Below are 15710 nucleotides of genomic sequence, written 5' to 3' on the forward strand. Positions count from 1 at the left end.
GGGAGGGAGGGAAATCCGCTGCCAGAAATGCCGTACGTCTCATTGACTATGTACATTCAAGCAAAATCTGATATCATTGTTCGACAATAATTGAAGAACTTTTGGCCCAAATTCAGAGATGTCATCCACCAAGGTCTGAAATTGCGGTAGAAGCAAGATCTGAGCTTAGAATATATTCATGGTGCGTGAAATCGTTGTGTATTATTCACCAAACGGGTCTATCCACGAGTTGGTGTACTCGAGTTGTTGTTTCTACTACTGTTGTACCTGTAGCTGCATCCGTGACTCTCCTTAACGTGCAGACGCATAATAGAATGAAATCCTTCTGCTAAGAACGAATAATGCCCCCTACCCCCTGGCTCTTCTTCTGTCTATGGCCCTATTCCAGCTTCCTCACGCCCACGTTTTAATATGTTCTGCTACTCTAGATCTTTGCTCTCAACTTCCCGCGGTCATCCAGACTTCCCAATTGCCTTCTGAGTAACTTCCCTGTCGGATTCCTCGGAAGGCTGTTCACCAATTTCACACCACCGCGCAGCTTCTTGTACCCGGCCGCCTTGCCCGCTACGAGATTCTGGATCTCATTAGCGAGGCGTGCGTGATCGTCAAGACGGACGTTGGTTGTGGGAACGACAAAGGCGCGTGGAAGTTCGGTGGCTTCAGAGTCGTCCCAGGTCGAGGTCACACCTACGTCCTGGACGAGGGGATGTTGGCCGATGATTTCTTCGAGTTCGCTTGGGGAGACTTGGAATCTGTAAGAGAGTTGTGAGTCAGTCATTCAGTTAGCATGACGTTGGACCGATGGATGGGCAGCAAATCTCAGGGAAGAATAGTCGTTAGAAGGCCACCGACTACGGAAAGGATTGAATGTACAGGGGAGGAATATTGCTACGCATACCCTTTGTATTTGATCACATCTTTGATTCTGTCGACGATGATGAGATATCCATTCTGATCCAGATACCCGACATCACCAGTCCGATACCATCCAGGTGCCAACATACTCTCGCGAGTTGCGGCTTCGTTGTCTTTGTATCCCCTGTGTTGTATTTGATTGTCATTCACAAGCCTCCTCATACCGTTCCGTTAGAAGCAGCAACAACAAACACAAATATCGGGGATACGAGAAGGAGGAAGTCACATACATCATGATTGTCGGAGTTGAGACGCAGATTTCTCCAGGTTGTCCGATGGGAACGTCTTGAAGCTGGTCATCTAAGAAGCGAATGCCGATGTTTGCTAGCAGCGTGCCCGTAGCCACGAGTGGAGCGCCCTCGTCTCGAACGCCACTCTGTGAGATGCATGAGGATGTTTCGGTACATCCATAAGCTGAAGTATAGTTTGATGCATCAGTACGTGGAGCTAGAAAATGGATGGTCCTCGTTCATAGTTGTCCGTAACCATCCAAATCGATGGACTAAGTTAGAATGGGCCCACTCACTTTGGCATAGAGCGACCCTAGGAAATTTCTCTCGTAATTTCGCAGCGACATTTGGCTGCCAGGATACTGTTAGGCTCATTCCTTCGGTGTCTCTAATTCCGTGGACTTACCTTTAGAACAGCTCCAGCACAAGAGAAATACTCCAGATCCGGGTATTTGTACTTGGTGACGATTGGAGACTCGGACAACGCTAATGCGACTGTCGGCACCAGTCTTGCTAGAGTTGCTCGTTTGTCTTGTAATAGCTCCAATCCAATAGAGATTGTGAGCTTGGAGACTTGTGGTAAAATGTATGATCTGGGATGTGAATTACCTTGCAAAATGTTTCCATGTCAAATGCATGCATCAGGCTGATGTAGCATCCCAGCCATGGACCCATCAGAGCACAGACATAAAGTCCGTAAATATGTGATACTGGCAATGCAATCAGCAATGGCTTTTAGAAATCTAATTGAGATACTGAGAGTGATATCCTTACAAGGCTAGAACGCAGGTCAGCAGGTACGTCGACGATGTTTCCTTTGCTAAGCTTCAAAGGGGTACCACTCACAGGAAAGAAGACCTCTCTCATATCTCCTCTCCAATTATCCATATTATGATACCGGAGCATTTCACAGATCGCAATCAAATTGTGATGAGAGAGCATAACTGCTTTTGGCAAGCCTGACGTGCCACTGGAAAGTACAATTGCCGCACATCTTTTGCGAGCATCCTGTCCATCCAGTACATACGCGTTTGGGGATATTCGAGTTGTTTGTCGCAAAAAGTCGTCGGGAAACTAGAAAATCACGTTTAGCTTTGCGTTTCTAGCCGTGACAAGTGTTCTGCAGTGGGGTCATTACAGACCAGCGGATCACCTTGTGTCCTCCGGAGAAGGGTGATGATTTTGGAACTCTCGTATTTTTTCCCGCTCAGCCGAATGGCTTCGTCCAGCTTTTTTTTTGCTACAAAATCCACAATGAATAACTTTGGCTTGACAACTTTGATTGCAAAAGCCAGTTCTTCAGCAGTGTTGGAGTGATTGATGGTGCTTCTTACGAGTCAGCCAATCCGGGCGTTGAATAAAGAGGCTACAGCCTTACCTAACAATGCCACCGGCTGCCCATATCGCGTGAGTAGCAAGGATGTAATCTACCTGTCGAAGACTTAGCAAGCTGCATTCTCTTTTCTTTCCATAGCACAAAATGACAAAGATGCAGAGGGACTTCGGTCGCTGGGGAGACTTACACAACTTCTCGAAATAATCGACACGATATCATTTTGCTCGAGACCGTAACTGTTCCGCAGTTCATTGGCGACTCTAAAAGCTTCTCCTCGGATACCTCCATAAGTTGTTTGTTTTTCAGTCAATGTGTCCTCGCAGATGACCTTCTCCGGATCAGTATTGCACACGTTTTCTAGCATGAATTGCGTGATTGATCGGTCTGGGCGCAAATGCACCTTCAAATCAGAGTATACGGGAGCCATTCGAAAATGCTCGAGTTTCAGAATAGGGCAAGGGAGAAGATTTGCTTTGAAGAACTTTATAATATTGGTGTGAATGCTACTTAAATTCCTGGTTCAGGGACGATATTTCAGTCGCGCCCTAGTTTGGAGTAGTGGCTTTCCCTCTGGAGGTTGCTAAGGATCTGAAGCGTTCGAACTGGTAATTCCGAGTCGGAAAAGCGAAGTGAACAGCTAATTCCGAATGAGATCTCACCCAATTTCTCTTCGAAGATAGAAACACGGGAAGGCCAGAACACTGACTCCTGCCTCTCCCCACATGATATTTGACAGATATTTCCCTTTGAATATGATTCACCAAAAATGTCGTCTTATCTTTTCGATGCCTACATGCCCATATCCAAACCAGGCAGACAAATCTCTGACCAGTCCGACGAGAAAATCTCATCGACCGGCTCCTGGCAGAAACTCTTAGTAGGATTCGCAAAAAGTGTCATGTAGTCAAGTCCTAATCCTCCATCAGTGTTGAGCACATTCAGCCATCCTTTATCTGCAATTTCGCCTAGAACATCTAGAGCCCTTCTTGCTGCTCCTAGACGATTCGATAAGTTCTCGAGAAATTCTATGGCTCTTTTGAATGATGACATCGGGCGAGTGGCCTCATTCGTCAACCTACCCCTGAGATGAGGTACAAGATGACACATGGCTTCCACAACGCATTCGATGGCGTTGAGACCGAAGGGAATGGGGTTCGTTCTTGTGTCCATATAAGCCAGAACGGCTTCGATCGTATCACTGGCTAGTTCCATACATATCTGCGATCCTCGTGAATCAGATGCAGATGTATGCTGCCACGATTGGCGGATCAGCAGTCGAAGAAGATTGATCCGCTGTGGTTTACATCAGCAACGTCAAATTGTGAAAAATCAGAACCGGCGGTAAAACGGGGCGACCCACCACATAGGAAACAAGCCGTGAACGAATCTGAGCTTCGGTCTCTCCGGCGGCCACATAATTCGGCAGCAGGGAGGTATCCCAACGCAGACTCTCGTGCGTCTGCCTTTGAGCATGAAGAATTCGGGCATCCAAAACCTCAATCTCTTCTATAGCATTGTCTCCCTTGGCCACACGAACAGCAAACAAGGAATCCCAGACCAGAGTCCACAGGCGGGCCCAAATGATTTCTGTCTGGACGTATCTGTTGATCAGTTTCCTTCTTTCCATCTCAGAGTACATTTCCATATCAAGTATATCGTTGAACAGTGCAAATTCAGTATCCTCAACATCGCCCACCATGATTTCAGTCTCCCGGATAGTATATGGCTTCCAACACTTTTGTGCCACCCGCCGATCCACGTAGAATATAGTCCACCACAACAACCGACGGGCACGTTTTTCTACACCAGAGCAGTCTCTCCAAGTGCACTCGTCGTTCAGACCGATACTGAATGCAAGTTGAATGGCAACACCGATTGCACGATATGCGGCTGTCAGTCGTTCGATATGGATCAAGTAGATTGCCTTGACGGTATGATAACGAACCAGATCCAGATCTATGTTCACACTTCGCGAACAATAATCTCGTATAGAAATATCTTCGGCCATCAAGAGATATTTCCAGCCTGGGGAGGTGGAAACTTTGTCTTGGTGACTCCCTGGGTCCAGATAAGACGCCACAGCGAGAACCATACACATCAACATAAGAAATGTGCGCATGGAAGGCTTGACCAGCAGGCAAAGGTTACCTTCTCCTCGTGCTTGGTCCTTCTCAATCTGTGACAGGCTTTTTCTGAATTCCACCTCGTCAACACAAGGGAAAAAATAATTCAATTGCTCAAAGTATAAGTTGATAAGACGTTTGAGCCATGGGAGGGTCGGTAAATTGCGCAGATACTGCGCCTTCCCGGTCTCGTTGCCAGACAGCATGTGCTGACATGGAGTCGGAGGAGATTGCGGTATATACTGAATTGCCGGAATTAATGCCTTCTTCAAAGCATTTATGTGGGAACTCAGGGATGTGGGAGCGGCTTGACTGGGAGATGTTGCAAATATTTCCGTGTCACAGGGTGCATCCCGGTCTAAGTCGACTGGTTCGCCGTGTAAGGCTTTATCCATTCCGCTGATCTGCTGTTCAAGGCTTCTCAGACGATCCAAAATTGCCTCAGTCTCATGAGCAGGAATCCCCTCAGTTCCAACCTGTGGCGAGGACAACTTCGATTGAGGACTAACCGTTAGTTCGAGTGCGAATAAATTCTAGCATGAAATCTCTCGACGTACTCATCTTTCGCAGGCACGGCAATCTTTGCTTTTCGTACCCTTGCTCGCGCAGGATAGGTGCAAACTTTGCCTTGACGCCGACAACTCTGGCAGAATGAACCTCCAGCGCACTGGGATTCCTCAGCTTATGCACTACTCAAATAACTTCCACAAGAGGAAATCATACCTTGGTCTTACTCTGTCGACACGGGATGCTGAGCCGTCTTAGCATATACAATCCGGGACAACCACGAGTTTCCTAATATTTTCTTACCATGCTTTGCTGGTATACTTTCCTCGAGTTCTGAGACTTGACGAGGTTGCAGAGGGAGGTGCTAGAGGTGTCACGTCCATGAAGTGGGCAGGTTCATCTTGATTTCCAGCCATTGGGACTTGAGAGAAGGGCATGATTCTTTAGGATCGCGATTTCAATTGACCACAACGATGGAAAACAAAGCTTCATTACCCTAGCCGGAGAAGCGAGGGGGCCGCGGGGAAAGCTCCATTAGCGCTTGTGAATCCGCCTGGGATATCGAAGTATGGGGGATGTTGCCATAGCGCAAACTTAGATTATGGCACCGGAGGTCAAATCTACATGCCGGTTCCCCCCTTTTCAAGCCGCCTTGAAAGCTAAAAGCTATCTGGAACCTCAGGGCCTCCTAAACCGTGTGACTGAAGTCTAGAAGACATCGCATCCGCAAGAAAATGCCGATGGTAAGTGCCGGTACCTACAAATGCCTCAGCTATGAAGCTCACCTATTCTTACGACTCAAGATCTCGCTTCCCTTCCCCTCGGTGGGAAGAGGCCTTTTTTATATCGCTCTACGGAGGGAGGCGACCTCCTTGTGACATTGAGCCTTGTGTCGGAAATGTGGAGCTAGCGGTAGTTACCCTGTTCTATCAATATTTCCGAGCGATAATGACAAGATTCATGCATCGCGTTCTCATCTACATTGATGAATCAGCTATGAGCCCCCGGTCTAACGTCTCATACATCAGGTACTTAGTTCTTCGCACCTCAACTTTTCTTTTTACCAACGGCTCATATGGATGACGATCAAACAGTCGTGTTTCGTCCGCCTGACACATCCAAGTCCATAATTGAAAATATTTTGGAGGTGACACCGTTGGCGTCTACTTCAGCGAAATCTACACTGTTCACCAATGCTCGGCCCCTTTGGTATCCCCCGGATGCTCGCGGCATATATGGAGGGATATGCCTTGCTCAAAGTCTCAACGCCGCACAGGCTACAGTCCCACAAAACTTCGTCGTCCATTCTATGCACGGTCAATTCGTCCTGGCTGGAAATGCAGACAACCGGCTCTTGTACCACATTGACAATGTCAACAATGGGAAGAGCTTCGCCACACGAGCGGTCAAGGTAACACAGGGAGTGCGGACCATCTTCATCGCCATCATCAACTTCGTCCGAGAAATGGATCCAGGGCGGAAACACATGGAACATTCCGAGCCCATCCCACATCGCATCCCGGGACCTCCTCTTGAATCGGGTTCCCGAAATGATACTTTTAAAAAAGCTCCCTATGTGACCAAGAAAGTTGGCCTTACCAACAGCCACTCCAGGCATCCCCATCAGAAACGAATTCATCAGTGGAGTAAAGCAAGTGACAAAATCTCGTCATCGGGAGGTATTCATGCGCACCTTCCAGCTCTAGCATATATCTGCGACAACTACTTTGTCGGCACGATCCCTCACGTGCAGAATATCTGGGACTTCGTTAGGCCTCCACAGACTGAATTTGATGTGGGCGGAAAAGATATGTCCGAGCAATCCACCATTCATAAACGAATCCCCCATTCAGGCGAAAAGAGTGAACTACGTTTACCCCGAGAAGAAGAATTACGTGTTGGAATGATGGTTACGCTGAGTCATACGATGTTTTTCCACAATCCGCGTGCCACCAGGGTCGATGAATGGATGTTGTCCGAGCTGGCAAGTCACTGGGCTGGCAATGGGCGAGGAGTCGCCACGCAGAAGATATGGTCGAAGGACGGCGTGTTGATTGCGAGCTGTGTTCAGGAAGGAGTGGTTCGGCTGGCAAACCAAGACACGGGTCAACATCTGACACAGTGCTCGAAGAGTCGATTGTAAAGAGAGACCATATCAACCGCCAGTACTTAGTATATTCGAAAGGCAAAACCACAGTTGTTGACAAGGAGACTTCCTGTACAGAGAGGCCTATCAACCACTGAGCATCGTATCGTTGGTTAACCGTTTCTCCACACTTGTCCTCCCTCTTCAATCTTTGAGCTGCACGCTAGGAAATATCCTGCATCCCCACTTCCGACCCCCTAGTTACCCCCACGGCTCTCTTCTTAGCCTCATCAGTCACGAGCTCATAGGTATACTTCAAACTAATTCCGAAGTTGTCGAAATGTGAGGCTTCAGCCAAGGGGGAGTTTAGCCTCGGCCTAGGCAACGCTCGGTGCATCATTATGAAAAGATCACTGATGGATGCCTAGTCAAAAGTCTTGTCCTCGATTCATTTCTGTATGCTCTGAAGTTACGAACCGCAATTGCAGTCTAGGAGCCCCTAACGGTAACTGACCTATATTATCTTGCTACGCTTATGTGAGGATATCTATCTGTGATCTTTTTCTATTCAGAAAAACCATCTTACTACTGCATGTCCATTAGTTTTACTGGACTTTGAAACACCGCTTTCTATTTGGGGAATCTTTCAAAGCCCACCTGGTACCATTCCTACAACATGTCCAGTCTCGAAGGCATCCGAGTTCTCGAACTCGCGGGTCTCGCTCCTGGGCCCTTCACCGGCCTTATGCTCGCCGACTACGGCGCGAGCGTTCTGCGCGTCGACCGCGTCACTCCTCCCGCGACACCGAGTCCCGACGTTCTAGTCCGGGGTAAATCATCTGTGACTATCGACTTGAAGTCACCCGGTGGGCGCGATTTGTTCCTCAAGCTCGTCCCCAACGTCGACGTGCTCATCGACCCCTTCAGGCCTGGTGTGCTGGAAAACCTTGGCCTCGACCCAGAAAGAGTGCTGAGGAAATTGAATCCGCGGCTCATTATCGCGAGACTCACGGGGTTCCGGAGAGAGGGCAAGTACGCAACCATGGCGGGTCATGATATCAATTATCTGGCTGTTTCGGGCGTGCTGTCTATGCTGGGGCCAGCGGATAAAGTTGGCCCGCCAGGCCGTGAACGTCCACTTCCACCGAGTCCACCGGGAAACTTACTCGCCGATTTCGCGGGCGGAGGTCTGATGTGCGTCACGGGCATTTTGTTTGCGCTGGTCTATCGGGCACGGACGGGCGAGGGTCAAATTGTTGAGGCGAATATGGTCGATGGCGTGTCGTATCTAGCAACGGCGCCGCGCCTGTCGCAGAAAATTCCAGGCCAGTGGGATCAGCCTCGGGGCCAGAATATGGTCGACGGTGGATGCCCGTATTATAATGTCTACGAATGCAAAGATGAAGGGAGATACATGTCCGTTGCCGCCTTGGAACCCCAGTTCTTCGCGGCGTTGTGTAAGGGTTTGAAGCTGGAAGAAGAAGACTGGGGTGGTGGCAAGCGGGACGACCGAAAGACATGGCCGAAGATGAAGACTGTCTTCCGGAAGAAGTTCCGAAGCAAGACGCGCAAGGAATGGGAAGATATTTTCGACGGGACGGATGCATGTTGTCTTCCCGTTCTAACACCTGACGAATTAGAGTCAGGAGGATATCAACAGCGCACTGCAGTGGGCTTGTCTCGGAGTCCGTCTGTGGACACAAGTCAAGACGGATGGAAGATCAAAACATTGGGGCGAGGTGAGCGTGGTGAGGATGCACTTCGAGATTGGCTTGGATGGAGAAAAGGCAAGGATTATGCGATTGAGAATGGAGGCTTCGTGGTGAAGATTTCTCCAAAACTGTAAACAAGATAAGCAGAACCCTTCAGACTTGCCGAGGTTTTGCGGATAAGGTAAACCAGGACGGTTGAGTCGTTTATTCTGATGGCAGTCACGGTCAAAAGAATTGCACCAAAATACCATGGATCTCTTTCAACGAGTCTTGTACCTCAAGAGCATCGTTATTTATCATAAGTTAGGCTCTTGTCGTCGATTTGATCGATATATCTGAACCAACTCATCGATAGAAACTTCTTGCCGAGCATCCCAGAACGCAGGAATACTTTTCATCGCTTTAGCCACCTTTTTAAGACTTGTCATGCCTCGTCTTGCGTGCTCAGGCGGCACGTTTTCACCAGAGACACTGAGCGAATTGTTGAAGACCTCAAGGGATATGGGTCCCTCGTATCCTGTCGCAAGTACTGCTGCGGCGACGAGTTCCACTGGCATGTAGCCGCCTCTCGAGCTTTCGAACGGGTATAGACGATGGCCTCGAGACCAGGGCAACAAAGCTGGAGTCTCCGGATCTGTAGGCGCTTGAAAATTTCGAGGATCAACGAGTTCTGCGTCACCGACCTGGAAGAAGAATATCCTCTCGCCTGGGACGGAAGCGACGAGAGAGGCCAGAGATAGGCATAGCAGCTCGATGGACTCCTCCACAGTGGAATAGACGCGCCCGTGGAGAGCAGAGTTGTAAGGATCAGCCCACTCGACGGCAAGAACGTTGAAAGCATCTATGACGAGGCCAACGTTAGGTCTGTTGGCCGCACGTACTGCTTCCCAGGATGCCGACCAGGTATTTCTCGTGGCCCATGAGAGACCCTCGTAGCCTATTTTCAACATCCGGCCACCGTCAGCCCTGGCGAAGGCGGCAGCCATATCGCCCATCTCGGCCAGGTCTTTAGCCACCGCTTTCAAGTCTGAAGTCACACCGGCGTCGGAGCGTATACTCGCGCACATGAAAACAAGGTCCGTGTCAAAGGCTCTCATGAAAGGAAATCTTTGGGCCACCAGGTCAAGAGTCTCTCGCCGTTCCACAGGATCTTTGATGCCCTCGACCTTTCGCAACGGCTGCGTACAGGATATCCTCATCCCCAGCGATTTCACCAAGGCACCTAGTTTTCGAGCCACTCGGAGGTTGTCTTCAGTGGCTTCCCACAATTTCTCTCCATCTAGACCGTGCTCCTCAAGGTACGCGGCCCAGCACTCATCAAAAAGGTCGATCCATTGGAAACCTGCTTTGGCGGCAGCCTCCAAGCGAGGTTTTAGTTTATGTTCCCTCCAGTTGCCCAAAGACAACGTTGCGATTCCAAGCTCATTTTGAATAGTTTTGGGCGGCCAAGAAATCGGCCTAGGAACGGGCAGGGCAGTTCTCATCGTGATGGAAAGCTAGTCAAACAACATTCTCGCCGGGCTGGTTGGAAACAGTGGTATTTTGTGAGGCACCAGGCAAATTTCAATGGTTCGACTCAGACGCGTTTATTCAATGGCGTGTGCGTGATAGGCCATGACCGAGATTTGATATAGTTTGCCGTTGTTGTACCCGATGACGGAAATGTTTGTCCGGTCGGAGACCAAATTAAAGCGCCGTCTTCAAGAGAAAAAGGGGGGGTTGCGAACTAAAGTTTTCTCGAGGTTTCCAATGCCGAAACCCTCTTCCGCGGACTATTCGACAGCGTGGTTGGCTCCAGGGAGTGAATTCAGAATTCCATCGGCAGGCTACCTCTATCTCTCAAGAACTGGAATGGAATTTTGAAGTGAATGCGAAATATCTGCGATGAAAAGGAGGCTGATTCGCAAAAGCGGCGTAAGTTGCTTACCAAATCAGGAAGCGGGTCAGCCGCTCGACCATTTGAAACTCATTGAGACTTTAGGGCGGCGTCCCCTGAAATCTGAGCAAAGTAGAGAGCATGGAAAGTAAAGTTCAATCAAGATGGTCTTCTCTTGCCAATAAATAGCCCGATGTGTTCATTGAAGGGCACCCTCTCGTGATACATTCACCTTTCAGCCCTCGCCCAAAGCACGCCGATACACTGACTGATAGAGGACGGAAGTGAAACATTTCCAGAAAACTTCGAAGAACTTCCTCGGAAACGATGGAACCAAAAGGCCCTGCAGTTTTTCAGGCCTGTTCTTACAGTAAATCCATCCCTTTGGTGTATACCTGACCGAATCCACGCCGTGATATCAATCAGGGTCCGCTTACGCATGCAGATGTGAGAGACGAAACTTGCCAACGGCACGAGTCCAGTTCCGATATAGAATTGCTGGGTTTGCTCCTTCCTCATCCACCCTGGCGCACATCTATCAAGACCTTCCTCAATATCCCACCTCTGTTGCCGTCAATATAGTATCACCAATCGACATGGATTCGTCAAGAGCTGTACAGACTCCCATCCTCAAAAAGAGACCGCGACATTGGACAGGATAGTCATGGCTCGCGAAATTTGGCTAGTCGAAAGTGCAGGGTTCCTCATTGCCGCACAGAAGTTGACCGACATCGATCGAAGACGGAGCTGATGGGTCCCTAGGATGGGGGAATGGCTATACAGCGAGAACGGACTTCGGAATATGAGTGACGAACTGCCTAGCATCAGTCAATCAGCTGTCCCCGTACTGCGCAAACGAGCCCTCTTTTGTAACCTGGAAATCAAAAAGCCTTACGGACATCCAGACCCAGTACCGCAACTTGGCGTTTGGCCCGTGACCGGATTGACGAAATTGTCGAATCTGGCACGAGAGTCTCGGAATAAGACGGGCAGAGGCGGCGAATTGCAGTTTGCCAAAGCCTTATTACGTGCTCCGAAAACTCTTCTGCTCGATGAGGCTGCATCAGCACTCGACTTTGATTCAGAACGTACGATTCAACTTGTATTTGATTGCGCCGCCATTGGGAGAACAACTATTGCAGTGTCTCACCGTCTCAGCACCATCCAGAACGCCGACCGAATCTATATCTTCGATCGAGGCACGATAGTCGAGGTCGGGTGTCATGCTGAGCTCATGAATCGTAAGGGAATACCAGGAGCTGGTCAGGTTGCAGCAATTTGGAAGTGGCGGAGATGAATGAAGCCGCGTATTACTTTTCGTTTGAGGGCTGAAGGTAGTCAGGGGATCTAAACCAGCGAACGAAACAGGGCTCCTTGGCCATCAGGTGGGATACCGGACAGACAGCAGATTCAGTTTGACTGTTGACGGTTGGTGGAGCGGAAGACGTCTACTTCGTTCGCAATGATATAGAAATCAGGACCATCCAATCACGTGCACTCGCGTTCCCTCCGCGTTTTGATACCGTACGGTTACATCCGGCTTTCTACGTCATTTCAAAATCCTAGGGCACCCAATGACTCCCACGTCCATTTTAGTACTTGGAGAAATGCCTCCAAAGATTTTTGTCGCATTTGGTTCTCACAGATACCAAAGGACAACCGCAAACCTGAGCCGACGAATGGCTCCCGGAGGTCATCGACGTCGCCAAACGCTGGGTCAAGGTCTGGATAAGGAGGTATTCACTTCACGTCTCCGATATGACTCCCTCTGACTCGATGCTGCGCAGGTTCACCAAGTTGTGCGCAAAATCATCGATGAACGCTCCCAGTACGGTGATGCCACTACCCGACTGTCTTTCGCAGTAGTCTATGACGAGATCCGAAGCTCGAACTCCAGTCTCAACCGAAAACCCAAGAAGGTACTAGAGGACAGCATCGAACGAGTCCTCGAAACTATTGAACAGGATGCAGAATCCGATTCCGAAAATCTAGCAAATGACGACGATCAAGAGGGTCAACACCAGCGAGGAAAACAAAGGCCATCTTCAAATGGCCTCAATAAGAGTATCGTGGGCATGTGGGCTACATCAGGGACATTTACACCTAGCGGCTCCCAAACACCTCAACGAGATCAACAACTCGATAAATCCAGCAATGTTGACGCCGACCAGTCCGCTAAACGTCGTCTCGCAAATGGCGAGCCCCCTACGAAGAAACGCAGAGCCACAACGGGTTCAAACTTGTCCATCAATAAATCTCCACCGACGTACGTTAGCCTAGCGTCTCTGGGCGGCGTGGACGCTGTGATCCAACAATTCGAAGATCTCCTCGTCCTCCCCATGAAGCGACCGGAAATCTACACTAGAAGCAACGTGCAGCCACCGCGGGGTGTCCTGATTCACGGGCCCCCCGGATGTGGCAAGACAATGATAGCGAATGCCTTCGCCGCTGAACTGGGTGTGAATTTCATCTCCATCTCCGCACCGAGCATTGTCTCGGGAATGTCTGGGGAGTCGGAGAAAGCACTACGGGATCATTTCGAGGAAGCGAAGAAGTCGGCTCCGTGTCTCATATTCATCGACGAGGTCGATGCGATCACGCCGAAACGAGAGTCGGCGCAACGTGAAATGGAAAAGAGAATCGTCGCTCAGTTACTGACGTGCATGGACGATCTTGCCTTGGAAAAGACAGATGGGAAGCCTGTGATTGTTCTTGCTGCGACGAATCGGCCCGACAGTCTCGATGCAGCGTTGAGACGAGGGGGTCGCTTCGACAAAGAGATCAATATGAGTGTGCCTAGTGAGCCCGTTCGAGAACAAATTCTACGGGCCTTGACGAGGGACACCAATCTCGCGGACGATGTGGACTTCTCGCTGCTAGCCAAAAGAACTCCGGGTTTTGTAGGTGCAGATTTGAACGATCTTGTTTCGACCGCCGGAGCAGCTGCTATCAAACGATATCTCAATATTCTGAAGGCAAATTCGGAAACAGCCTCGATAGATCTTGATCCCATACCCGGACGCTCTCCCCACTCGCTCTCGCCAAAGGTCACTTCCCTTCGCCGACTTATTAAATATACCGATGAGAACCCACCGGAACAAAATAGTGATGACGCCGTAATCTCCATAACCTTCGACGACTTCCTGACAGCGCTCCCTCAAATTCAACCTTCGGCGCTGAGAGAAGGGTTCGCGACCATACCGTCGACGACGTTCTCTTCCATCGGAGCATTAGACAGCCACATTTCCGAATTGACTTCAACAATCATCTCACCAATCCTCAGCCCATCACTCTACTCCAATCTGGGAATAACACCCTCGTCAGGGACGCTTCTGTGGGGCCCTCCCGGCTGTGGCAAGACACTACTAGCAAAAGCGTGTGCAAATTCCAGTCATGCCAACTTCATTAGTGTCAAGGGCCCGGAGTTATTGAACAAATACGTGGGTGAATCTGAGCGGGCTGTTCGGCAGGTCTTCACTCGTGCGAGATCAAGCGTCCCCGTGATCATATTCTTTGACGAACTTGACGCTCTAGTGCCTCGACGTGATGGGACGATGTCTGAAGCTAGTGCCCGAGTAGTCAACACTCTACTGACTGAACTCGATGGTGTCGGCTACAGTCGAGAGGGCATCTATGTGATCGCAGCCACAAATCGACCTGACATCATTGATCCCGCAATGTTGAGACCCGGCCGCTTGGACTCATTGCTTTATGTCGGCCTTCCCGATGCGGAAGGGAGGGTGGATATTCTGAACACACTTTGTAAGAAGGTAAAGAATTTTGTATTCGATGATTCCATCGCCGCAATTGCTCGAGAATGTGATGGGTTTAGTGGTGCTGACCTGGAGTCATTGCTGAGACGTGCTGGAATGGCTGCCATCCGTCGTTGCGCATCTCTTTCTTTGCCCTCCGATAATGTTGTGTTAGTAGCTGAAGATTTTGTCTCGGCTAGAAACGAGGTCAGACGTAGTGTCGGAGTTGATGATATGTTGCGGTATGAATTACTTAAAGAACAATGGGGTCAGAGTTGATGAGGCCTGGAAACCGGTGTTGACAGGGCAAGACCCCAAAGAAAAAATCATCAATGATCCCTAATTGACCTTTCACAGAATCTATCGGTACTCAAAGCCAGTTCTGTTATTCATTACTGTGCACCTTTCATAGCCTTTCTTTCCCCTGCTAAACAGAGCAACGACTACCTGAGCCCCAAGAAAACTAGCCATGTCGACCGAAGAGTGCAGAGCGCGCGCGATGTTTTGCCGACCTAGATGTCGACTGCAGCCCAGCAATTCATCATCCGAAGGATCCAAAGCCAGTGCTTCGAACTAGTCGATCATATCGCCGATATATCGGTATTTGGCGGATACCCGATACCGTCGTCGTCGATATCGCCGATCCCGGATATCGTTTCCGGGGGATGCATGCGGCCCCACAATGCGTCATGTGATTGGCCAAACGCCTATAATCCGGAAAATCTATTCCTAATTCAATCCCATCAGATCCAGTCTATAGACCATCCGGAGATGGGTAGAAATGCCGCCTTTGTCTGCCAGAACCCCCTGATCGGACCTAGTCTATGGACTATAGGTAGACGATGTTGATTACTGTGTCCTGTGCCCGTACGATATCCACCATCGGATCCAGTCCATGGCCCATAAGTAGACGATGGTATACCCAATTATGAAAGCCGACAACGATATCGGCGATGAGATCAGTGTTTGCTAGTTCGGAGCACTGTCCAAAGCCACAAGAATCATATTTCAACACGGCCAACAAAAGCTTTCGTTCGTGCACCGAGGAGCTTTCCACCGAACTTCGACAACTTCCACTGCGTGATCGTGACCTTCTCGGTTGCATCTTAAGCTTTGTAGATGTCTTTGAACTTTCGGGTGAACGACCAAATTCTTTCATAGCATGACACTTTT

General features: G+C 49.5%; 7 protein-coding genes across 7 annotated transcripts; 4 read left to right on the forward strand and 3 right to left on the reverse strand.

The window, feature by feature from the left end:
• Positions 1–424: 424 nt before the first annotated feature.
• Z518_05472 (uncharacterized protein) lies at positions 425–2908 on the reverse strand (the record flags this gene model as incomplete). Its single annotated transcript, XM_013416284.1, has 10 exons — positions 425–752; positions 899–1039; positions 1146–1329; positions 1442–1496; positions 1552–1738; positions 1833–1855; positions 1920–2219; positions 2288–2471; positions 2524–2576; positions 2669–2908. 10 exons carry the CDS (start codon positions 2906–2908, stop codon positions 425–427), a joined length of 1695 nt encoding a protein of 564 aa, XP_013271738.1.
• An 873-nt stretch (positions 2909–3781) lies between these two features.
• Z518_05473 (uncharacterized protein) lies at positions 3782–5527 on the reverse strand (the record flags this gene model as incomplete). Its single annotated transcript, XM_013416285.1, has 4 exons — positions 3782–5108; positions 5162–5271; positions 5328–5355; positions 5415–5527. 4 exons carry the CDS (start codon positions 5525–5527, stop codon positions 3782–3784), a joined length of 1578 nt encoding a protein of 525 aa, XP_013271739.1.
• A 659-nt stretch (positions 5528–6186) lies between these two features.
• On the forward strand, positions 6187–7254 carry Z518_05474 (acyl-CoA thioesterase II; the record flags this gene model as incomplete). The annotated part of the gene is made up of 1 exon (XM_013416286.1): positions 6187–7254. The coding sequence occupies one exon, from the start codon at positions 6187–6189 to the stop codon at positions 7252–7254; it is 1068 nt and encodes a 355-aa protein (XP_013271740.1).
• Positions 7255–7873: 619 nt separating this feature from the next.
• On the forward strand, positions 7874–9043 carry Z518_05475 (uncharacterized protein; the record flags this gene model as incomplete). The annotated part of the gene is made up of 1 exon (XM_013416287.1): positions 7874–9043. The coding sequence occupies one exon, from the start codon at positions 7874–7876 to the stop codon at positions 9041–9043; it is 1170 nt and encodes a 389-aa protein (XP_013271741.1).
• Positions 9044–9205: 162 nt separating this feature from the next.
• Positions 9206–10393, reverse strand: Z518_05476 (uncharacterized protein; the record flags this gene model as incomplete). Its single annotated transcript, XM_013416288.1, has 1 exon — positions 9206–10393. One exon carries the CDS (start codon positions 10391–10393, stop codon positions 9206–9208), a length of 1188 nt encoding a protein of 395 aa, XP_013271742.1.
• Positions 10394–11548: 1155 nt separating this feature from the next.
• On the forward strand, positions 11549–12082 carry Z518_05477 (uncharacterized protein; the record flags this gene model as incomplete). Its single annotated transcript, XM_013416289.1, has 1 exon — positions 11549–12082. One exon carries the CDS (start codon positions 11549–11551, stop codon positions 12080–12082), a length of 534 nt encoding a protein of 177 aa, XP_013271743.1.
• A 310-nt stretch (positions 12083–12392) lies between these two features.
• On the forward strand, positions 12393–14816 carry Z518_05478 (uncharacterized protein; the record flags this gene model as incomplete). The annotated part of the gene is made up of 2 exons (XM_013416290.1): positions 12393–12521; positions 12573–14816. The coding sequence occupies 2 exons, from the start codon at positions 12393–12395 to the stop codon at positions 14814–14816; spliced, it is 2373 nt and encodes a 790-aa protein (XP_013271744.1).
• Positions 14817–15710: the final 894 nt, after the last annotated feature.

This window comes from Rhinocladiella mackenziei, assembly GCF_000835555.1.
Source record: "Rhinocladiella mackenziei CBS 650.93 unplaced genomic scaffold supercont1.4, whole genome shotgun sequence".
In the NCBI taxonomy this organism is placed as follows: domain Eukaryota; kingdom Fungi; phylum Ascomycota; class Eurotiomycetes; order Chaetothyriales; family Herpotrichiellaceae; genus Rhinocladiella; species Rhinocladiella mackenziei.